Below are 25,135 nucleotides of genomic sequence, written 5' to 3'. Positions count from 1 at the left end.
TTTTGGAGGCTACCTCTACACAATACATTTGTGGTATGGGAGTGGACAGGGAAAGACATGTCCTAAAAAGCTTTCACAATTCTCTCAAGTACCTCAAACATTAGCTTAATCAATGCCTCAGTTGCGAGGTATGCAAATTCTTAACAAGAAACTTTTGAACAATCTTGGAAACAATGGGCTGAGGTAAACCTGGGTTAGAAATCCCCACAAGCCTCCCCACCTCCACCACTGATCTTCTAGCAGGGGAATTTATTAGCAGTGGTATTCAGAAGACAACAAAGTCAAAGTTACTGTTGGAGTCACAAAGTTAAAGTCACAAGTAAACTGAAAATTGTTCTAAAAATCCAATTCACTGGGCAGAACCAAGTGTAGAACAAAGTTGAATATTGCCTCATTAAACCACAAACAAGTCTATTTTCTAACATTGCCTATCTCTAACAATGCCTATCCTATGAACTGAAGTTTACAGCAGAAGCATATTAGAAGAAACGTGACTAACTTTTCTTTCAGTGAGTTCCCTTAAAAAACAAGGCAAATATTTCTTGTCTGTACACTACAACCAACCCAGACCCCGCTCTTTGAATCGGTCGTGTCGTACAACACTCCTGTACATAGCAGGGAAGATGCTGTGCTTCTGCAGAACAGTGGCAGAGGTCTAATTCTCAACATTCCTTCACGAGCTAGATTCTGTTGTGGCAGCTTTGGACTACATGCTCAAAATAAAAATCCAAGTCTGGCACAGTTTGGACTAACAGTAACAGCTAGCTACCACCATTGCAAACCTCATGTTGAGCAAATAGTTCATGTGTCTCAGCTTCTTTTATTTATTTAACATCACTTAAGTTAGAATACTTAATAAAACTTGTATGGGAAGTTCTTGGAGGAGTTTTGTAATGAAACAGTGAGTTATTTTCAGAAAAGCTTAGATCACCAAGAGAAAGCCTTTTTGCTTAGTAAAGCAACAGAGGTCCTCCTGTTGGCTTCAAGGGTTTAGGACCGATCCATAATAGAAGTCTGCAGTATTAGTACAGACAAGTGGAAGCACTCAATCTGAAAGTATTTTGATCTGGACTAAAAAAAAAGTCTTTGTAAAGGTGTTCTCCGGCAAGGTTCAACTGCAGGAATCACTGTATGGCCTAAATAACTCTTGAACGAGGGGCAGGTCAGAAACTTCCCATTCTCAGGTTAAATGGGATCTCTTGGAGGCCGTTTCCTGACTATCATTAGGAAGAAGCTAAAGTTATTGGAAAATGGCTTGGGCTTGAGTGATGCTCAAAAGACACAAAAAAGCATTGTGGTTTTTTTTTTGTTTGTTTTTGGTTTTTCCTCTCTCCTCCTTAAGCTATAGACGGATTTTCTCCTTCAGACTTCAGTAGGTTTTCATGGTGCAAGACTTAGGTCCCGTAACATTTTGAAAAGGAGTCTGGCTAGGAAAGGAATCCAGCCTCTCCCTACCCCCTCCTACCTTTCATTTGTGTACTCTCACACTAGGCAGCTTCTATACAATTTGCTTAGGGGAGAAGGAGACCCAATGGATTCTCAAACTAGCTTCATTCATTACGTCTAACTAGACATAGCTTCCTGAGTACGCTTGTGCCCCAGATTTATCACGTTAAGAAAAGCACTAAATCCCAGGACTGTCAGGACAGTTGTATGATCACCCGTACAACTTAAAGCTAAAGTCACCACTGTCAGAACAGTTTCCCCACCATTGAACCTCTACAAAACTAGCAACTGAACCATTCCAAGAGTATAGCCGTACTCTTATCAGCTTCAGTTCTCTAAAACCATCCTTTGTCGAGCTACTATTTTCTTTCATCTTTCCGATCACAGCCTCTCATGGGAGTGCACACATGACAACTTATACGTAAGCACACGTCTCTGCCTGTACTGGTTTTGAAGACCAATTCCAACTTCTTCACTGCTGGACATAAGACTGCATTAAGTCACCAAGTCACTAGCCTTGACGAAAGATTAATTTGCACATGGGTAAACACTGCTGCACTTATTTTACTTAGCCCAAAGAACCTATCCCTAAATTTCCTTAGCAGTAGTGCTTACTACAGATTAACATAACTTTCAGAAGACATGTGAAGTTTGCACTCTTTACTATTATTTTGTCCATACTACTTGAACAAATCTCAATCATTGTAAGTATCGCATTATGTATGTAGAGTAAGCTATTAAAATCATTTTATTCAAGTGATAAATTAAAAATACTCCAGGTGTTTTGGCTGGATACAGACTTGCTTTCATTTTCAGCAAAGCCTCCACAAAGTCCCTCTTTTGCACTCCATCCATTAATACTTTTTGCATCTGATCATATCACACCCAGAAATCAACAAGAAACGCTCTCCTAGCTGTTACAGGTCTCCAGCAATTGAAGTTGTCAGTACAAATGGAAAAACAGAATGCACAGTTCTCTATGTTACGCTGTACGGAGTCAGATTTGACATGCAAATTGAATATTCAACTGGAAAAAGAAGCCCAAGCAATACAGATGTGCCTCGTATCTACGAATTTGGCTGCAGTGGCTGAAAAGCGAGTCTGTGGCACCCTCTGGTGTTTGAACAATGCATGTTTTCTTCTCGACCCATCTTCTATTTACTCCATTTTAATCAAAAGCAAAAGTGATAAAACTACAAAGGTATGCTTAACCCAAAACTCCGTGCATTGTCACAAACAATGACACGGGACAGAACAATTCCAGCAGAGTGTGAGCCACCAGAGCTCCGCTCATGAGCGCCACAGGGCAGGAAGCACAGCTGCCCAGATGTTCTCCACTGCTGTCTCACTCCTGCTTGTCTAGTAGTCGAGATTTCTGGCACCTCCCAGATTAAATGCAAAAATGAGTTGTACGTACTTTTGAAAAAAAAGTATTAAACATAATAGATTTAAGTCTTAAGTATTATATTATTAAGTATTGTAAGTAATACGTAAGTATTTTAAGATGCAAATGTGTCTTACTTTTTCCAGGGTGCTCTGGCATACACTTTACAGAGGTATGTAAAGCCATTTATAGAACTCTTGATGCTTTTAAAGCAGACTGCCCTTTACAGTGCATGTCTTCTGACAACCGAGTGCCAGCAATGCACAAACTTAGCTGTTACGTTCCCATTTCAGAGAGGATTCTTTTTAACTGGAAAAAGAAAATCACCCTTTTTCCTGTTACTTATCTCTACCAACACCAAGAAAAAAACAACAACATTAAAGAGCAAACACGGTCAAATTGCATTAAGTAGAGTTTGGCAAGTATTATATTCCCAAATCCTAACCTAACTTATGCACACAATGGCAAAGGGATTCAGGACTGACGATACATTGCAGTGAGAGGCCATAGTTGTACATGGACACAAAATCACATCAGTTACGAAGACATGCTCTCTGCCCATAACAAATCTCATCACAAAACCTGAAAGGGAGCCATGGTGTTCTCTGCCTCAAACATGATCAGCTAGTTGATGGATCATAGGTCACAAAGAATAGCTTTGGTGGGAATATTAAAAGTCAGGACAGAAGAGAGCAAAACACTTCACAGTTTACTGGGGAATGTCTATTGCCCAGGCCAGAATAACGCTATGTGGAGCTAGACCTCTTTGGTCACACTGGTAAGTGGTAGCATCAGGAATGTATCCAAAGAGAAATTCTTCAGAGACTAGAGACTTACTAAAAAAAATGTTAGGTAAGCTAGAGATTTCACATCTGAATTCTCATGGACTTGAGCTACTTTGAAATTCATAGTCCAAAATTAGGAACAGAAATATATTTTGGATCACACTGTAGAAGCAGAGTTTTTCCTAAATAACTCTCTAAAAACTTAAGTCAAGGAAAGAACATCAAGAAGCTCAAGTCAAACTTTTTCATCCAAGGCAGTTGATATATTCTGACTGGATGAGCACAGTAAAATCTTGTTTCTAGGGAGGTGTTTTTTTTTTTTTTTTAAATGATGATATTTTTATAAAGTAGCTTGGCTTGTTTGTTTTTAAAGGGATGTGTATTTTTCCCCCCAAACATCACTACACAAAATTACATCCCAACTTTTATTCTGAAGCATAGCTCATAAGAGCTTGAGGGAGCTAAACAGAGCAATTGTTTTAACATCAGCTTTTTCTTTCCTTTTCTGACTACCAATGTTTTCAGTATTTTGTATGTACTGTATGTTACTATAAATAACAACAGGTTTCTGTATCTGTGTACACCAAACTGTAGCTTTCAAAAGATTAGAAGTCAATTGGTTGACAAGAAATAGGTATCATATCTGCTTTTACCCCTGGAAGACTAACTTCAAGTTTGCCTTAACGTCTTAAGGCCAATAACGCATACTTACGACAGTTTGCACTTCCACCCCAACATCAGATTTTAGAGCTACAGAAATCATTTCTCCTTTTGAAAAGTGAATCAGAACTAACAGCTGTAAGTATTCTTCTAATCTGAAAGCCTAGAGAATATGCCAGAAGCCACAATTAGAGATGTAGTCAAAGACTTGCACCTCTACATACAGAATTGAGCTTGTAAGAAGAGCTAATAAAAGATATTGTAATACAGCACACAGCTTTAAACAGGTTACCAGCCAGCCCAAATTACAGCTCAATGCTATCTGGCTGTCTGTTAAAAGCAGATGTTTTATCTGATTTAATCCTGTGGAGAGCTTTTAATACAAGGTAACTTTACTTTACATTAGTTAATAGTATTCACAGGATCAAGATCAATATGCCTCCTCCACAAGTGAAAAACTGATACATATTGATGCACACTGTTTGTATAATTACATTCGTGTAAAATAACATGATGAAAACCCTAACTCATCAGGACAGTTTTCCTATACTAAGAATAATTAAGATCTGCTATGAGGTCACAGTTTTTAGATCCCCCTTGCCAATTCACACTATACACCAATCCTAAGTCTCTAAAGAAAGCTATTTTTCTCTGGGCTCTGTTCCCACCTCTACATGCGCTGTCTGTTTCTTTTGTTCCTTCCTAGAGGAAACTATATTGTTCATTTTTACCTGAAGGATGTTGTTCCATTCTCTTTTATTTTAGTTTTCTGAACAGGAGATGCTTGAAGCGACAGAATTTTATTTCCTGGCAGGGTAACTTGTTTCAGAATGGAACCTAAAACAAAACAAAGAACATGCCATAATAGAAAGCAAAATGCTCAGGCAACTGTTTAATCAGTTCATATGTCTAACAAAGGCTACTGCAGACTCAGTAACAACTAATTAGGTCCAACTGAAAACCAGACACTCTAGAGTACTACATTCTACATGTTCCATATACCCTCCTCTGTGCTGATCAGCAGGTTTTAGTGAGAACTGGCTGGCTGATACAAAAGTTACATTATGCATCAACCTGGACCTGTTGAAGGAAGAAGTGACATGACACTGAGTGACATGACATCTGTACCACAAACACCCAGTAAAGATTTACAATCTATCATACTGAAACGTTTTTTCTCTTGACAGACAGCCACCTTCCTACCAACAGCCTGTACTGATTTCTGCACCTCAGCAGTCCTCTCCTTTCTCCATTACAGAGGTTCCACCATACCTGTAGGAAATTGGTTGGTCTGAACAAGCGTATTCAGCGGCATCCTCTTCTCAGCAGATGTCTGGAGAGTCAGCGCTGAGGGCTGTGGGAGTGTGGATACTTGCTTTACAATGGCTCCTGATGGTTGCTGGACTACCTGCAAGTGGAATATCCAATATCAAGAGTGAGAAGAGCTAAATATACAGAGAAGTAAATAGTATCAACATGTTCATTCAGCCAGAAGTGCTGCAGGGCAGGCATGCATGTCTAGCTTTCAGTTTATAACAAACAGCATGCTCAAAAAAAAAAAAAATCAACCATCACTTCTTTTGACTTTAATGCCAAGAAACAAAATCTTAGCAACTGGTGGCGAGCATAATGCTCCAGCTCATTCAGCAAGCTCTAACAGACATTTCACCCCTACTCTCTATTTATAGCTATATCAGAAAGTTTTCACTGAATACTACACAATCTGTTACACTAAGAGACTTTCCTCTCTAGGCCTTGTTTAACAGACTGCCAATTGAATACTGTGTCTGCCTGCCAACAAGTTCAAAAGAGTAGGTATCACATACATCTAGTTTAAAGAAAAATAAAATAATAAAAAAAAGAAACAGCTAAAAGTCTTGCAATAAATTCTTTTCCTGTCATGAGGAATACACCCTATGAAGTTACTAATGCATTTTTGGAGCTGCAAGGTCAATTGTAAATTGAGATGCTGAGCTTCAAAGTGTTAAGCAAAAGTACACTTGAACATACCAGTCAGAGGGCACACGAAGTGCTAACCAGCAGCACCTACACTGAGCAGAGCCTCTATACAAAAACAGTGGTACACTGCTAAAGGGTGAAAAGGAAGAGGGTCGATAGTTTTGTTTAAAGAGGTAGTTGAAAGAAACAAAACCAGACAGCGGGGTGTCATCACAACACAGACCTACAGGCACAGCCTATAAAGACAGATTCTTCCTCTTTGGGGACAGCCATTAAAATGCAGGAAACCAATAAAATTGCAGTATCTCCAAAAGCTTCATGCCCTAAGCCTCCTAGCAAGCAGAACGTGGGCTGCAGCTTCTGATACATCCTTTGCAAAATTCTTGATTACAAGTAGTAGAAAGACTTTTTACCAAAAGCACAAATTTATCAACATCTTCAGATTGAATCCCAGCTGGTTAGGGGCAAAAAGCCAATACAATGAGTTTAAATGGTTGAGGAAACTTTTTCTCTTAAGTCTTTTACTCTAACTTCAGGAAGTCTAAAGAGTTCTTGTACAGTAGTTGTCTAAATAAAGTACACAAGTTTATATTTAAATAATTGGTGTTTACCGTACTTCAGAACTTATTCTATTTCAGGCTGCCTCCTGTTATCTAATTCCAGATTTATCAGTCAACACAATCAGCATAAGAATCACACCTTCACAAGACGATAGGTACTCTGTATTAAGAAGTGAAAATATGCTCCCCCAGTTATTACTGCTTACAGCATCATGGCTTGGCATTGAGGCAGAAATGCAGAACTGAGCTGAAGGTGGTGTTCGAAAACCAGACAAAGAACAGACAATTCTCGAGAGGGAAAAAAGCACACACAAGATCCATCTCTCCAAGTTTGTATGCACATGAAAGAACCACAGGAACACAGGCACTGATTGTGGACAGGGTCAAGTCTCACACATACAGCACTTGGTCACGAACGAGTACAGGCACTAACATTTGCTTCTACTGGGGTTTTAACCAAGACACAACTTGATCTTTCTGAAAGATCCAGCTTCCATAGGCTGGAAGTCAAAAAACAACGTTGAGAGCACAATTTGTATGTTCAGGTAAGTACTGAACCAGCAAGCAGCTTGGGCAAACTACTCACAGGATCTGCCAGCATCCATACTGGCATGCACCTAGAGATCCTCCCTACCGCCAGTGAGAATGATGCTTCATCTTCAGCACACAAAAAACTGAAACAGCACAGGAGGAAACGTAAGCATTCAAGATTACTGCGGCAGGCAAAAGAACAAGAGATAGGCAATGTAAAGTCAACAGCCTAGGTGGGAACTGGGAAATAAGTCAAGTAACCGAGGATACTAGATCAACCAGAAACAGAAAGGAAGGGTTGGCAGTAAAGCTGTTTTTCTCTTTGCCATTCTAGCTGCTAGACTTACAAAAGCTGGACATCCTTGGTACTGGCAAAGGGCACAGTCCTAGAAATTTCAACATGGACCTAATGCCCCGAAAAAGTATTACAAAAACAGACCGTATCTATGTGTTACTGTTTCTATTACTTCTTGCTGCTAGCCTGAAGAAGAAAGAAAAGGGACTGTTCCTTCAACCCCCTTAAGCAAGTTCAGAAAGACATCAGCATAAAAAGCAGCAACACTTGAGTAAAAAAGCCCAATGCAACGTCCAGCTGACAGCACGAAAGGCAGCTGCCTGGTGCAGACTTTGAACCGCGTGAATCTGTTCTACCTTCATAAAGCAAAGTTTGGAGATCAGCTGCGAGGTGTTAAAGTACCAGCGTACACCAGAAGTGATACTGCTTTATGAAGGAAGCCCTACGAGCAAAAGCATGCATCGAGGACAAAGCACAGGCTCTTTCCTCCTGCTCTTCATACTAAGCAAAGCTCTAATTCCATAGCAGCGTTATCACCATTACAGACAGCGTCCGGTAATGTAATTTTTCATTTATTATGCTTAATGAGAGACAAAGCAATACTACAGCAAGACACGCTTTATTTCTAAGGTGAAACAACTTTGGAAGCCAATACTCTTAAATGAGTCCGTGTTAATAAGGCCACGGGGGGGCACCCCACGGAACATGCAGCTGCCAGGGAAGCCACGGGCAATGCTCACAACACAACACAACCCAGTCCCAACAGCACCCCTGAAGAACAGCCCCCTCGGTGCCCACCATACAGACCCAGAGTTTTGATAACCGTGCCACGAAAAGAAGTGGTCACATGCAGCATCTCTCCCATCACATTTTTCATACAAGACCACTGCAGAGCTGCAATCTTAAGCATCACTGATGGAGCTAGCACATGGAAGCACAGAAGATGCTTGCTTTCCACTCCTCAAGCACAAGAGACAAATTAGGAACGGGCATGCAGAGGGAGTGTGTGGCATCAGACAACCCCGAGGGCTGGAAAGGGAAAAAAATTGCTGGCAGCACTGTACAGACAGATTTGCACAGCTGGCGCGTGCTTCCTTTCAGCTGGCGGCAGGACCCTTCTATTTAGGGAGGGGAGGTCCTGCTTCGTTTTCTTGCGTCAGCGGACAGGCCCTCTGTCCTTCTAAAAGGAAAGTCATCAGGGAAGCCCTAGAAGATGCAGCCACTTCTACCAACTTGCTCCTTGTGCTAACAGGTCGCCTGAACAAACACTGAGCTCCTGATAGGGCTGAGCTGCCAGCGGTCAGTTCAGTCCTTCGACTACATCCAAGACCAAAATTAAATAGCTATTCTGAAGAGCAAGGATTTTAATCACTCTGCCTGGGATCCACCCAAATGAGGATAAAACATGTTTTGCACGCAAGTCAGTGTTTGTAATGCACAGTACAGAAAAGCAGTTTCATTAGGCTGCCACACTGCCGTACTGGAGGAGGCAGAAGTCATTTCTTGAGTTCACCAAAATGATATTCAAGAAGCGCCTTGACTCCACAGCATAGAGTTAAGCTTCCTCATCTATTTGTACAGATGGTCAGTCTTTCCCCTGGATTACATGGCTCGCTGTGGAGCCAACAAACTGCTCTCCAGCTCTCGTACAACCTAAGCAGCCCTCATTTTCTTCTGGCTGGAAATTCAGATTTAGTCCTTGAAGGCAACAAGGGTAGCAATTCTTTTCCCAATTTGGCTGTAGCAACTACGATCAAAGTTTTAGTGTATATGCAACAGCAGTTGTTTAAAAAACAAAACAACACAACACCAAACCCACTTATAAAAAGAAACCACCCTATATAGTTCAGTGCTTTCAGCAACTCTGAAAAGGTGAAAAGCTGGTAGAATAAGCTGTTTACTTAGAAGAAATTATTATTGTACTACATCCACCTTACATGCTTTGAAAAAAAAGGAAAATGCAAAACACCAGTTGGTCTGAATACTGTGAAATCAAGTCTACACAATAACAAAACTACAAATGGAAATTCACACACTACAATAGCTGTGGAAAGTAAATCTAGCTTCAGAGGAAGTCTCACGTTTTCCCGTTGTTGGAAGGAACAAATCCTTACAAGGAAGTCCTATTCAAGAAGAGTCATCTGCCAAAGGAGATGATTCTCCCAGTATTCTTGAGGTCACTACATGCATGTAGACACAGCACACTGCTCAGTATCTCAAACATCCATAAACCAAACCTAACTTATTTTACAACGTTGCTCTGCTGGGTATACTGGTGATCCACAGCTTGCTGGCATTTAACATTAGCATTAGTGAGAAATTAACCTGTGCCAAGAAAAAAAGTGTTAATGCATTGCTTTTGAGAGTATTGTTTTAATAGAGCATTTATTCCTTCTGAAATGTGTTAGCTAATGAGGCCTGATAGAAAAAATTGACTTTTTGATGACTTCATAATTATCACGTCTTAGTAAATCTGGAGGTCAGAGCTCTCCTCGAGCTTGTTAATACATTTCAGTTAGCATATCACTACAGATCAAACTACCTATTCCTGCAAAGCATCCAGTGCAGGATCTTTGAAGGAAAGGAGACTGGAACCCCTGGGGGCTAGCTGAGGCACAGCCCTCACAGGGCATCTAATAGTAATTAACGTAAGCATCCCATCATCAATTTCTGTTTCTGACACAGGCATTTCCTGCCTTTTCTTTCACATACCAACCTAGCCCACCTGCACACACACCAGGAGTCCAAGCACCTTCCCTCGTGTCTCTATCTGGACGTTCAGGCTGGTTGAATGGTGGTCAGCTCATCTTGCAAGAGACATAGCTTACAGGGTGGCTTTAGATTCACCTTTTTGGCAAGCGTGCAACATTTCACAACTATCACAAATGTAACTGGTTAACTCATGACAGGCTTCATATGACAAAAAAAACCACACCTAAGGTGCGGATTGATATTACCCTGACAAAATGTTAAGAGTCAAAGCAAAAGAAGCTCAGGTACAGAGAAGGAGAGAAATTCATCTTACCAACTGTTTCACTTTTACCACCTGCTGCGTGCCCACCGACTGCGCAACGATGGAGTTTGGCTGGGAGATTTTAATACTGATGGGGGTGCCGATGACTGGTTTCAAAGGCTGGAGAGGGGTTGTTGCTGAGGATGCCACTGCGGAGACGAGCACTGGCTTTACAGGTTGGAGAGAGGACGTTGCTACCGCAGAGGTGAAGACCGGCTTCACAGTTTGGATAGCAGTCAGCCCTGATGTCGCTGTTGTGGTGGTGAGGACTGACGCTGCGGGACGAAGAGAGGCCGTCACCACTGCAGAGGCAGGACCAGGCTTCGCGGTCTGCAGAGAGGCTGTCACCGGTGCACTGGAAAGGACTGGTTTTATAACTGGAGAGGCTGCGACTGTTGCAGAGGCAGACACTGGTTTTATAACGGGAAGAGAATTTGTTGCTACAGCTGAGGTTGCCACCGCTACAGGAGTTGGTGCAGAGGTACAAGTTGAAACAGCTTCTTGGGTTGGAGCTGGCTGCTGCATACACTGCTGGATAAAGCTTTGAGCATTTGGCATTAGTTGCCGTAAGGCAAGCATGCTTTTCTAGAAAACAAGAAGAAAACAACATGGTTATAACACCAGAACAGTCTCCCACAATACTAGATCTCACATTAGCAACTGAGCCTTCTTCCTCAGGTTTTAATTATTTTTTTTTTTTCCAGGAGGCAATAAGCTGGTTATTCCAAAGAAGAGGTTTTGCTACAATTCACGTAGCACAAATGCAAGTACTCTTAAACTGATGAAGGTTTAAGTTAAGAATCACCAACACAGGTTGAGCAAAGATCAAGTCACCGCGTCTTCCCTACCTGGAGCACACCCCATCTATATGGAAATTTATCCCAAAATCTGTTCTTTTGTTTAGACTGTTTCAATGTGGAACTTACGCACCAGAGTAAGACCAGCTTTTAACTATTCTACTATCTCAATTCTTTTTGTTTTGCCAAAAAACTGCTCTCTCATAACAGCTGTGTTTATTCCATTGAGCTCCTCCAGCAGAGAACTACAAATTATCCAATAAAATCAGGAGCAAGCTCTGAAGATGCCTGCACTTGTATACCAATACAGCTGTATCTACACTAGGGGGGGATACCACTTTACTAATGTCTGCATAGCTGCAGCAGCACAGCTTAAGCCAGAGAAGTTCTCTGCAACAGGAGAACATTAGTAAAAGTATCTGGCAACATCTCATTTTTAGTACAGCTATGTTTGAGAAGGTTAATGGACAGAATAATCTTCCAGCCCTCTACAGATTTTCTCCTTGACTATTTACAATCTGTTATGGCTCAGAACCAGGGGAAATCATTTCTGCAGCTACCAGTATATTCTCACAAAACTTTTTTCCCCTGACAGTTTTTGAAGCCTGTAAGAGTCTCCAGCACAGTGCTGTTGCTCTGGGCTTCATATGAAAAGGAACACGCTATCTCACTTGCTAATATATCGAGTGAACAAATTGTTTGTACATCTGGACCTTCCATGGCACTTCTATCTTTAATGTTAGCTTCCCTTTCTTTTAAAAGACTGCTTAGCTTTCCTCATGCTCTTGATGCAGTTTATTCACCAAAAGCATCCAGCAGATTTGAAAATAAAGTTGGCTTTACAGGGTTTTTTTCCATATTTCCAGTGTTTTTTAGAATTTACTTTTTTTTAAGTTATTGGAACAGGCAAAACCAAAAACATGCAGCAGCTCTGTCAAAAATCTGAAGCTCAAAAGATAAGAGCCAACTCCACAGAGAATCCTCCCTAAAACTCCACCTTACTAGCTACAAATGTGTCGGCAATGACCCGTATCACATCTCTGCCTAGACTTGAGCCACAGGCACTTCCCCCCCAAACGAGGGCAGCACCAAAGAGAAGTGCTGGTTAAGCCAGCTGCCACTGGGCACTCAGCCCTGCCGCAGCCGCCCAGAGCATGTGCCAAGTAAGGCTGGTCTGTACCGACTACACACCCTTCAGGTGTTTCAGAAAAAAGGCAACCACAGCACAAGATGCTTTAAAGGATGGGTAACGCTATGAGGTCAGTTAACTTCGATCCCCGCTGTGCCTTAACAATGATGCTGAAGTTTTCCTGTGTCATTGTTCATCTCGCGTACAGCAAGGATAGAGCATCTTATCATGTGTTACAAGGGTACGGATACTGCCCAGACCAGAAAAGCCTGCGTGATAGCCAGGAGCATGCAGCAGCTCTGCGTGATGCCAGCACAGACCTGACAGAGGCTGACGAACCCAACCTAATGGATGCTCCAGTCCCATGGAGCTGCTTCAGGGTCTTTGCACCAAACCTACCAATTCTCCATGTTGGGGGACAACTTATAAACTCCGACAGAGCACTTTCACAATTTCTGCAGCCAAACTTGCCCTGGCAGCTAGCAGAGCTCAAAGACAAGCTTTGCCCATCGTGCTGACCCTGCGTGCACAGCCTGGTCACTCTGCAGCCAGGATGAAACCGTCCACGAGTAGCAGAGCTGCCTGTGCTGCGGTTGTTGCACAGGCTGCTCTAGGAAGTAACATCAAAACTCTGAACTGCAATCGGCTGTAATAATGCAGACTGGATTTATTTATTTATTTAGGTTTTTGCATGGGCATTTAAAAAAAACAGGAATTTAGATTTTTTAAAAATGTAACAAATACTGACATACTACATCAAGCCCTGCAGAGGAGACTTCTAGTCTCCTGACAAACTTACTAGCAAAGCACTTAAAGGCTGTCACTGTAACAAAAATATTCATCCCATACTTGAAGAGATTAACACCAGATATCTAAAGCAATAGCAACATTATCAGATGTATTGTTACATGGACTGTCAAATACAAAGAAAGAGGGCAAACTCCAGAAAACCTCTATCACAGCTTTACCACATAACCACCCTTCCTTGATTCTCTGCTATGCCTGTAATGAATGTCAGAGAAAAGTACAGATCTATCAGGTCTAACAACACTGTGTGCACTGCAGTTAAGCAAATATAACCAAGTTTTCACTGGGATTTAGCAGTCGCTATACGACAAAGATGTTCATTTTCGTTTTGACTGTCAATAAATTCCATTCTACTATATGCTTTCAAGAAAAAAGAAAGCATTTTCTTATTTTCATGATTACTTGCTTGAACAGATTAGAGTTATCCCGGGTTACTCTTCCTAAGTGGCAGGAGTCCGTGAGACATTTTCTGGAGAAAGGGGTGGTTTTTACCCTGCCTCCAGTTAACAGAAGCCAGCAGATGAGTGAATATTGAGCGTTATGCAAATTCTTTAAGGTCAAGTACTGCATAAGCTGCGCACAGCCTCTATTGTCACTCTTCTGTATTAGAATTCAAACCAGCTACAGTTTTGCTAAGGAAGTAAAAGGTCATCTTAGCGTAGCTGCTCTACGGTAGATGTACCAGCTTCCAAAAGATTTGTCTCCAGTAGTTACTGGGGAGTAATTATGCTCCAACATGAGAATACAACTGAAGTTAACACCTCTGAAATCCCCCACAAAAATCTCTCCATCTTTCCAAGAGCAGCAGTCAAATAGGGTTAGGCTAAGCACCATTTCCTCAACTGATCTGGGCAAACAACTACTTGAAAACTCTCTTTTCTGGTCCTCCTTCCCCCATTAAATACCATATATCCACAATCAGACACTTACCTTAAGAAAAGGAACTAAATACGGCTGTGGAGAAGACTTGAGCTCTATGTACAGCTTCTTTGTAAATTCTTCTGGTTCAATTTTTGCTTCCTAAGAGGAAAATATAATTACAACAGTAATTTATAACCGAATCTATCTCCCTCCCTCCCCCCGATATGTGTATTAACAATTCATGGAAGTTTACATTATCACGGTGTTATTCAATTTCAGTATTCTCAAATGCTTTTTTCCTCCTGTATATTTAAAGAACACATTTTAGGATAGAATGATGTTATAATTTAGATACGCTATTTTAAAATTAAATTCCTTTGTTCGACTACAGGCAGTTAATACACTTAAGGATATCTGTTCAAACACCCATTCACTGAAGTGAACTGATAGAAACAAATTTGTAAGTAACACTGATCCTTTTGAATATCTCTTTTACGCAGAAATATTTTAAATCCATCAAGAGTACTTTATGCTGTAAAGGTAGTTTATCTGCATAAGGATCAAAATTTAAATAGATCCGAGACAAAAGACAACTCAGTGCTGTTTTTGTTAAACAATTCCAGTCTAATGCTCACTAAAGCATAATAAAGCAGAATACTTAACGCCTTCTTTCTAAAGCAGGAGAAGCCAAACATCAGAACATCACTTTTGCATACCATCACAGCAACGCTCCTCCAGCTCACAAAGCACAGTTTCCTTGAAGCTTTTTGCTCTGCCTCACCACAAACACCTGTTTCAGTGGCTTGAGAGGGTTAGGAAGCCACAGCAGCCTTCCGGGACCCCCTTGCACATCAGCAATGGGGCTGAGGTGGTGGATAGCCCCAGACACTGCCGCCACTTCTCACCCTCCCAGGTGAGACCATGCAGTTGCCTCCTTCGGGAAGGTACAGAAACACACAAGGACGAGGGACCCTAGTGCCAGTCTCTCCATCTGCAGAGAAATTATGCTTTTCAACCTTATCCTCCCTGAGGACAGCTGTTCCAAGGAGCTCCGTGATAAGAGGAGGGGGTTTAAGGACCAGATATTCATAGAAGGGAACTTTGGGCAGCTCTCCTATCCAGTCGTTGGACCCCACTGAGCTGCAGATACAGGTTGCTGAGGTCCCACTGACACAAATGCAATGATTTGGTATACCACATCTCAGTGCAAATAAGGTGCTTGACACCCACTCCATGAAATGCTGCCTTAAGGACCACTTTACTTCACAGCTGGTGTTTACTTGTTTCCCTCATGCATATGAAACATTAATTTATTTTGCATTTACATCATACACACATACTGAATGACAGAAGAACAGCATTTTAAAAATACTGTAAAAAGGCAAAGAAATGCACTGTTAAACAATTTATTAATGGCTGGTAATTACTGTTCTTTGAAAAAAAGCACTGTAAGCACAAGAAGGATTAATTCTCATATGTTCCTACAGAAGCATAGTGTATAGTCCAGCAGGGACACACAGGCAACAGAAGAAGAGAAGGGGAATCAAATATTTTTGCAAGCCTGCATCTTAAAACAATCTGTTCCCTGCAATCATCCTTCTTTCTACACCTTGCTTTTCTAGACTGAAATATTCCTTTGGTAACACAAAGTTGTCTCCCTCTACCTGCACACAGCCTTCTGCTGAAGTGGAACAAAACTGCAGCAGTGGTCAAATGCCAAGACAAGGAGGGGCAGAAGAAACTATTACCAAGAAAACCCAGCTGTGCTGAGCTACACCACAAGGCAAGGAGAGAGACATTGGCAATCCACCACATTATCTTCTCCATCCTGTTGTCTAACGACAGATAATTTCATGCTTATTTCACTGGAGCTTCACCATCAATGTGCAACTCGGTTCTGTCTTGGGAGTAAAGAAGTAAAATGGACTCAGTACTGTACTACAACCTCCAGAGTAAAACCCTTGCCACTGAGGACCCAAAACTATGCTAGCGTGAAAAAACAGCTCAGACTCAAAAGCTATGTAAAAACTATCAGTGCCTCCTGTCATCAGATACCTGTGTGCATAAAGTGAAATGGGAATGTGTGGGAGAAAATACAGTATGGGATCCAGCTAAAATGAGTGTTATAAGACTTAGGAGACTCAGATATATTCTGCCACAAATCCAGCTCTTTAGCTGTTAAAAAAAAACATAAGCAGAAAGAGAAGGAACAAGACTACAAAGTCGAAGTCAAAAACAATATAAAAATGACACTTTGCTTTAAAAAAATAGTCTCACCAAGAGATTTTGCACCAGATTCTTCACATTCTGCCCCATCTCAGGGGCTTGAGGTCCACTAGATGCCAATTTTATTAGCGTGGCAAGGAAATTCTTGCATTTCTTCACATTCTCTAACATCTCCTAGCGCAGAAATAAAGAGAAGACTGTTAGATGTTGCATTGGCTCTCCAACCTCTGATGAATATAGAGAATGTTAATTTTTAATTAAATTTTTTTTTTTCCTTACTGTAGAAGCGCTGGTCTGTGCTACTGTTGTGCCCTCTGCTTTCACAGAGACTGCCTTCTGGGAGATGGATTGTGCAGGTGGTCCTGTAACTGGAAGTTTTACAGGTGTTCCAGTACTCGAAGGCTTTACAGCAGTAACTGTAGTAACACTAGCTGTTGCAGCTGCTGGCTGAATAGAAAAATTAACACTTTTTAAACCAACGATTAATATGACAAACACATACTGTATTCTGCTAGCATATTAAGTAGCATCCTTCCGCCACACTCGAGATTACTATTTAAAACATAAATGAACAAATCTTGTCATTGTTTTTAGAACTTTTGATTCATTTCCTTTGAGAGGCTCTATTTAATACAGTAAGTGACAAAACCAGCACGGCCATCATTCTGTTTTTGAGTCAGTGGGTGGTGGGGAAGGATGGAGGCTCACACAGTCTGAAGTCACTGCCTGCAACTTCAAGAGAAGAGGGAAAGGTTAAGGCTGTCTTGAAGAAACCTACTCCTTAACTTTGTCAAGCTTCTATGGTCTAAGACTAATCAATTTAGTTCTAAGCCAAGTTATACTACTCTGAAGATAAAATATGACTTCAAGTGATTATTTATCTTTCCTTCTTCCCCTGCAGCTCCTCTCCCAGTTGCAGTTGCAATGTCCCTTACGTTTCCTATCGTGCAGGCACCAGGTCGAAGATGTCTTCTGTCCACTTTGGAAGGATGCACGTGCCAGTGGAAGCAGCCAGCTGAGCAAGAGCACCCAAGTTCTTCCTGCTTTTTCCTTGTGGGCACCAATTTGGATCTCTCTCAAATCTGCCCAGACACAAACCCTTTCAAAACTCATTTATGGGACTTTCAGGTCTTTTTCAAACCTCTTTATCTATCAACAGATTCTGAAACTCCAGCAGCACAAGAGTTGCAAAGGTTTACAGCAAAAGCTAAAATTGCCTTTCTCCTTTGCAAACCAGGCTGAAAAACAGTAGTTGCCAAAGAAAACCTACTAAACATGAGTATTAATACTTCAGATACATAAAAAAACCTGTTCTTCTGATATAACGGTACAAGTAAGATGTTTCATTTCTTAAAAAAAAGCACACTTTTCATTTTCTCAGCTTGTTAACTAAAAAGCCACAGTTTGACCTCACAGAAAACAGAAATAAGCAAAAATTCCAGTTTAGATTTGAAGCCTGAAAGTCAGTATTGTTTTTTTCCTGCACCCATTACTCATAAGATGGTAATGCCCAGCTTACCCTATCACAGATAAAACAATATCAAATCAGAACTGGATAGAGTTTGTGTAGAATATCAAAGTGCTTTTAAACCCTTCAGAACAGGGAAAATTAGTGAGTCAACCTTTAAAGCTAGAGCAAAAACACTGGCACTTTTGTCAGACTGTTTCCTGGGTGGATCCTTCTCCCCCCTACACCTCCCCAAGCCGCTGCCAGCTTGACATGAAAGAAGCAGGCAGCTACCAGAAAGCTTTCCAGCTTCGGCTCCCACTGTTGGTAACACTTTAATAGCTCTCTGCAGGATCTTTGCCACCACCACTGCCTCTTCCAAGGATGAGGCTCAACAGCTCTAAGACCACAGGGAGGCAAACTGGGCACGAGAATCCCACAAACAGATGGAAGGGAGGAAGACGGAAGGGGACAGAGTACAGACCTGTCAAGCTGCAATGCCTTGGGCTTTTAAAAACCGAAAACATGAGGTTTGCTGGAGCTGCTCTCTTGCTAAGTCCAGTGTGTTTACACATCAAGACCAGAACAGTATTTCATCAGCTGAGGGAGGGAACAACGGGAAGTCTGCTTGACCCTTTTCCCAGAACGATGAATATATGGGAATTAACTTCTGTCATCTGCCCTCAACCTTTTTCGGTACTGACAATTCTCATTCTCACTTTGAGCAACAGAGAAACAGTCACCACAAAAAAAAATGGCATTAATCCTGCATATTTTGAAGTCATTTCAAGAGAAGTGCTCTGCATCTAAATGAAAGTGCCCCAGCATGATGCTAATTAGATACTTTGCAACTCTGTTATCCCATCTGGGAAGAAGGTAAAAAGATTTTAAAAAAAAGTACAGGTATTTTGTCCAACCTCTGAGCTCAAACATTCAGGAATGACAACTAACATATGCTTTTGTGGATGAGAAGAATAATCCTGCAGTCAGTAAAAGGAGAGAGTTCTGCATGCAGTAGTGTACAAAGTTATACTCAGCACAGGATAAGAGAGACAATCAAGCCAAGTACTATTTCTTCTCCACTGTCTCCCACTTTCTGTCATGACATTGTATTTCCACACCAACACTCCTCTTCCGTTACCTCCAAAAACTCAAAATTAACACCAGCAAGTTCTTTTAGGACTGATGAACAACACAGCTGCCAAGGACGCCAGGCCCAAGGGCTCTTCCTTTCCTTCCTTCCCCAGGCAGTTCCTGCAACCTGCCACACAGGCTCCCTTGTCAGACCTCTTTCATCTCACCTGCCCCAGGCTGAGGACTGAAGCAGCCCTGTGATAGCAATATGTATCCATACGAACCTACTTACTCTTTATTATAAAAGAGCCTTGTACAGAGGGGTTTGTAATAGTCTGCAAACAGGCAGGCTCTGAGGAAGCTGTTAAAAACAAAACGGCATTATGCATTTTTCCCTAGAGTCATCCTTCTGGCTACTCAAATCCAGCCCCATGCTCATTAGAAGTGGTCAGGTTTCTACAACCAAAAAAAGAAGCCTTGCCAAAAATACTACCTCTTTAAATATCTCAGAAAATCACAAGTTGAACTGATTATATCAAAACTGAACTAAGAAAGTACAGAAGAACCACATCAAAGACAGATCAAAGTTAAAAATTGAGAAGTTAATAGCATGATAATCCTCAACATTTATTCACATTAGATTGTGGGGATGCATCCTCACATCAGCTGTAAGAAATCTTTCTCTCTTCTCCCCACATAGCACAATAGATGACTATTGTTTTTATATCCTAAAGACTTCTATTTAGAGACCATAAACACATGGTTTGCAAGCTAGAATTCCAAAATAAAAATAGGTCAGGAAGACAGGTTACTGTTATTGTTAGACAAGAAGCATGTGTTGTTTCCACCTGTAGTAAAACAGAAAAGGTATTAAGAGATCTCTGGGTTTTCCCCTTTAAGCCCAACATTATCCATCTGTAGTGAGAAGGAAGAGAGAAAAGATCACAGACAGAGCTGTAAGTAATTTTCAGTTACTAATACAGAAAAACAGCAGGAGGACAGATCTGTAAATCAGACTGTTAGTTACTGCTGTCAGCAAACTTATCTCCCCGTCTTTCAAACACACTCAAGGTCAAGAACATGCATCCAACATGGGGGGGTTTTGTTCATTTTCTGACTGCTTGGTCAACCACTCTAGACCAGTCCCCTTCAAGCTCTTCTACAAGAAAAAAAAAAAAGTACAAGGAAAATTTCTCCAGGGATAACAGTATATTTTAGCTGCAGAAAGAAGCATTTTCGTTATACGCGCATATCCAGAACTCTGATGCGCAAGAACAGAGGAAGAACTGGATCTAGAACTGTCATGCTCTACAGGTAGAAAGGGTCTATTCAAAAGAGTCCTACAGCACTTCTCTCTGGTAAAGAGAAGTAAGTTGGAAAAAAAAAATCTAAACATAATGTGGCATTTCCAATCACTGTCTACCTACAGTTGTATCTTTGGAATCTGTCTACCAAATACACAGAGGTTTTCAGCTATGATCTTCCTTCGGCCTTTAATGAGAAAAACAAAAAAAAGTATCCAAAGTACAAACTTGAAAAACAGCTTGACTGGTGCAGCCAGCTTATCTTCCCCGCAGCACCATCTCAAATACACTTTTTCCCCCCTAAGAAATTAGGGAACCCAAACAAAAAAAGTATTAGGGAATCTCCATCTCCCAGAAAAGCTTCATCTAGAGCTTAAAGGAGCTCAATCACAAGGCACAAATGCATTGGAAATGGTTCTTTGAACTATTTATTTTACACATTGCTCACTGATATTCTGCAAGCACTTTCTACTGCAGTAAGGGAAAATCTGAAATGTGCTGGCAGAAGCATTATTAAGTTAAGAGCAAAAGCTATCAGGTTAGTGAAAACCACATTAGAGTTAGAAATTACAAGAATATATTCATATTTTCTCCAGTTCTCTCCATTACTTATTCCGTTGTGCAATGAAGCTGCTACCTACCTGTATTACAGCAGGTGGCTGAACAGTAGAAGCCACAGCATTTGTTGTTTGAGATAACGTTTTCACAGGAGTAGCTACTGCTTTCTTTAGTAACTGGGTGCCAGAGTTCTTAAAAAAAGAATAAATACATAAGTAACAATTATGCACATGCAGAAAACACAGGCACTGAAGTTAGTACTTGCTCTTGTTCAATAAAAACCAAGACACCTGCTCTTACAGTAATGAGACAAGTATCATTCATACAACCCATATTGTTAAAGCACTTTTCAACGCAGCTATTTGCCTACTAGTTTACGTGAGAACATATTCAGGGACATTTAGCCACAATGCCTAATCAGAATAAAATGGTTAAAGGATGAGCATTTGGGGAGTATTATGCAGACAATTACTTTTTTGGACCTACTTTTACTTTGTGTGCTGACTACCATTATAAAAGATGGAAGCAAAAAGCCAGCAGAGCTTAGGGAAGGAGAAGGAAAATCCTGGGGACCTGGGAAAGGTACTCAGCTTCACTTTGCTTCAGAGAAGTATCCCATAAGACTGACAGGTTGCAGTTATACTAGCCATAAACATTTAGGTAGTATGGGTGGTGTTGCTTTTTTTTTTTTTAATAAGCACCTTCTTTCTCAAAATAGAGGAAATTTTTAAGTTGAACTATACCATATGCAATGACTAGCAATCTGAAAAACTGAGAAAGCAAAGCACAATGATCATGTGCGAAACACACCGACCATGCTGCTCAGAAAACATTCAAATGCTTAGTTAACCCTTAATAGCTTACTTGCAAACCCTGTTATGAACATGTAACACACAGATACATAAAATTAAGCCTGTGAGAGAAGTTACCTGTACAGCACATATTCTGACTGCAGGTGTGCTGGTAGGTACAGACGGTCGTACACTTGTGTTATTTTGTGGCTGAGTCTGTGCTCGTGCTATTGCTTGTTGAGATACCAGCATTAGTTGGCCATTGCTGCTTCTGATAAGAACAGTTCCTGTTGGAGAAAAACATCCAGACTGTTAGAAATTAAGCGATATTATGGCTTTCAATACTTCTGTGGAAGAAATAGCTAGACCACACTGATAAGCTACTGTAATATTTAGTTTCTTACCCCAAGGAACAATTGCCAAGAAATTTAAGAGCTAAAAAGCCTACATCAGTTTTACGCTGCATTTTATCACAGAAAACAACTCCCAAAGTCAAGTGACAAACTTGACTAGACAGCCATATCAAAACATTGTGTGTACAAGATATAAACTGCAAAGCGATTCATTATTTGAGTCAAAAGATATTTGGGACATGGAAAAAAAAAAAAGAAAAGACATTTCTCCCCACCAGGACACACACACTCTGGAATTATTTTAACAGCAACCTCTTCATGCAGTACTTCAGCCTGCAAAACGTATCACCACTATTGGACTTAGCTGCCTCTATACACATTTTCCCTTTCTGAGCATTCGGGCACATCCTTGCAGGTGAAGATGCAGTTTAGAGGAAACCTGCAATGGGAACTGCAGCCTGAGTGATACCAGTTCACCTGCCTACACCAAGACCCTGCCCCTCAGTCAGAGGGCAGTGGTCCCCACCGAAAGCCATTCCAGACATTTCCAGCTGTCCCTCTGTCAAGGATCTGTCCAAAATCATTTGAATTCATGGATGTAAACAAAGTTGATTACAGCCAAATAGGAAAACCCCCACGAAAAAGTAACTCTCCTGCCTTGTTTCCTTGGTTTTTATTTTTCCTTTTAAACTAACAGCAATGTCTGCCCAGCATGGTTGCTCCTACAACCCTCCTCCTGACCCATCAGCTATAAGGACCGACAATTAAACAGTTAACAAACAATGAGGTATTTTCACTCAAGCTTTCAAATTAAAAGCACTCTGAGGAGAATCAGATGCCTTAACAGAGTCCCAGCAGCTCTGCATTGGGAGCCATTCAGCTACCAATGCCTCTTCCTTACTCCCTGTCCCCCCACGGGCTGGACTCTGGAAATCCCAGACATTTCAGCAAGGTCACGATGACAAAAAGCCAGCTGGGTTCCTGGCCTGGACCCCTGCAAATCTTCCACAGGAGCTACAGATACAGAGCACCTTCCCTTTGCCCTCACTTCCTTGACCTTCAGCAGCTGCCAGGTCCACCACTGCCCCCTGCACACAGCTGGTTAGTGAGGGCCTCATACAGGAAAGGAGGAAATGTACAGAAGAATGCAAGATAAGTAAATAAGAGTACTTCGTTTTTTAAAATATATTTTTTATTTATTTTTATTTATTTATTTTGAGGACCGCATAGATCTGTCTTGCAGGTTAGCCAATGTTTGAAGAACCCCAGTTCTTCTGCCACGCTCGTGGTATTTCCTGGTTTGTAACAACTCTGTATCATGGAATGGTCTTCAATGGCTGGTTCATCTGGAAGTTGTCAAAATATGCCACACAATACAACCTAAAACACTGCTTCCACCCGAGTTAAAATTAATAGAACAGTTAGAGCCACCAGCTCTTTAAAAACAGTTGATAAATGGGAAACTATTGCCAGGTGCTTAGAGGGAGCTTTTCATCCTCCGCATCTAAAAGCATAAGGCAACAAAAAACTTCATATAAAATTCTGTAAAACCAACCGCCTGCCATTTACACAGCACAAACTACGGCTGCCAGGGCTGCATCTAGAATGATTCCCCCCATTCTCAACCAACCTTTACTTGGTGGGGCAGATTCACAAGACAGTTGCGTATCCAGAAAAATACTGTTACTCCATCCAACAACTCAGCTTTCTCCTTCTCCACTGAAATCTTGACTATTGCTACATTTAGGTACAGATAGATCTTTTAATTTAATCAGTGAATGCCTGGAATCACAGAAGATTTTCAATTTTCTTCTCATGTCGTCTTATTTAAACAGCAATTCATAGCATGTAATTTCTCATCAGTCAAAAAAATGCCTTTTTTTCCTCGTTCACATCACATGCTTATGCAGATTCCATGAAAAGAGGGAAAGCTGATGATGCCACGCATTTAGATAGCAAAAGCATTTCTCTTTGCTCTAGGTCTCCATTCAGGGTTGTAGAAGCATCGCTGCTGGAGGTTTTAGGTTTACCTTTCTCAGCTTGCTTTAAAACCTCATTGCTAGCTCTACTCTTTAAGAAAAGATACATAAGTGCACCATTTAATTCCTTTAGAGATTTGGAATACGTTATGTTCTTTGTTTTCATGAATTTGGATATTTTGTCACTAGCCATTATATATGGGGTTGGTTGGTTTATTTTTTAATCAAAACTGTCAGAAGCACAAATTCTACTTCTCTGAATCATACTGCAAGAAAGAAACAAAACAGGTTAATTACCAGCCAACTTAATTAATTATAAGGGTGGTTTTCACACTACTGTTATGAAGCTTCAGTTAAGCTCTGCCAGAAATGAAGACCGTGCCTGAAGTGTACTCCTTCCTCCAGTCACTTGAACAGGGAGAGCTTCCAGCAGGCTCCACTTGATGGGAAATTAACTCAAAAGCAACACAGCTGGAAAGCTTATGCAAATACTACACAGGTCATTGTTGTTCAATATTTTGAACAACAACAAAAAAGCACACAAAATAACCCTCCCCACCAGGGGACAGGTCCCAGTAGCCCCTTTACATTTGACCATGACAGCAGTGTTTCCCCAACAGCACCACGCCACAAATATGAGGGAACTTTCTACCTGATGACAGGATTATTTTATACATGGACACTCATGTTTCATCAAAACAGTTCAAAAAGTCTTTAAGTCTTTTAGCTTTATCACCAGGTGATAGCATGCACAGAAGAATTTACCCAAGGCCACTCCAGTGTAGTCACACAGAACTCTCCAGTGTAATATGAACCTTTCCACTTGGAGCAAACTTCAATTTTGCTATATTTGTACCATTTGGCAATTTTTTTATAAGGTGCTAGCCTCTTCATGTCAATAGCTTTTTGTGACAGCTAGTGAAAGCAGAACTCTGAAACCAACAAAACCAATATGATGGTAATCTGCTACAACTGCTCTTGCAGGAGTAACACTAAAAGACAGATACCAGCACAAATAAAGTTGAAGACAAACTTGAAGCAGCCACTACTACAAATCTGTAGAGTGAAAAGCCACAAGACATCACTTCGAAGCCTCAAACACAGAGTTCTGGCAGTTACAACCTGATGTTGTGAAGTGACAGTAAACCAACACATGGATTGTCTGAAACAACTTGA

At 41.0% G+C, this 25,135-nt stretch overlaps 1 protein-coding gene across 3 annotated transcripts in view; it reads right to left on the bottom strand.

Annotated features, from left to right (window-relative positions):
* Positions 1-25,135, bottom strand: part of TAF4B (TATA-box binding protein associated factor 4b) — a 70,872-nt gene that overhangs the window by 33,466 nt on the left and 12,271 nt on the right. For all 3 annotated transcript variants that reach the window (XM_066992880.1, XM_066992881.1, XM_066992882.1), the window contains exons 2-9: positions 21,766-21,914; positions 20,920-21,027; positions 16,733-16,900; positions 16,505-16,627; positions 14,297-14,386; positions 10,646-11,218; positions 5,548-5,683; positions 5,007-5,112 (exon numbers count right to left, since the gene is read on the bottom strand). In XM_066992880.1, the coding sequence (XP_066848981.1) occupies positions 5,007-5,112; positions 5,548-5,683; positions 10,646-11,218; positions 14,297-14,386; positions 16,505-16,627; positions 16,733-16,900; positions 20,920-21,027; positions 21,766-21,914 (1,453 nt within the window). The remainder of the gene's footprint in view (positions 1-5,006; positions 5,113-5,547; positions 5,684-10,645; positions 11,219-14,296; positions 14,387-16,504; positions 16,628-16,732; positions 16,901-20,919; positions 21,028-21,765; positions 21,915-25,135) is intronic.

The sequence above is a fragment of the Anser cygnoides genome, chromosome 2, assembly GCF_040182565.1.
Source record: "Anser cygnoides isolate HZ-2024a breed goose chromosome 2, Taihu_goose_T2T_genome, whole genome shotgun sequence".
Classification (NCBI taxonomy): Eukaryota; Metazoa; Chordata; class Aves; order Anseriformes; family Anatidae; genus Anser; species Anser cygnoides.
This window is presented reverse-complemented; position numbering and strand designations above follow the sequence as displayed.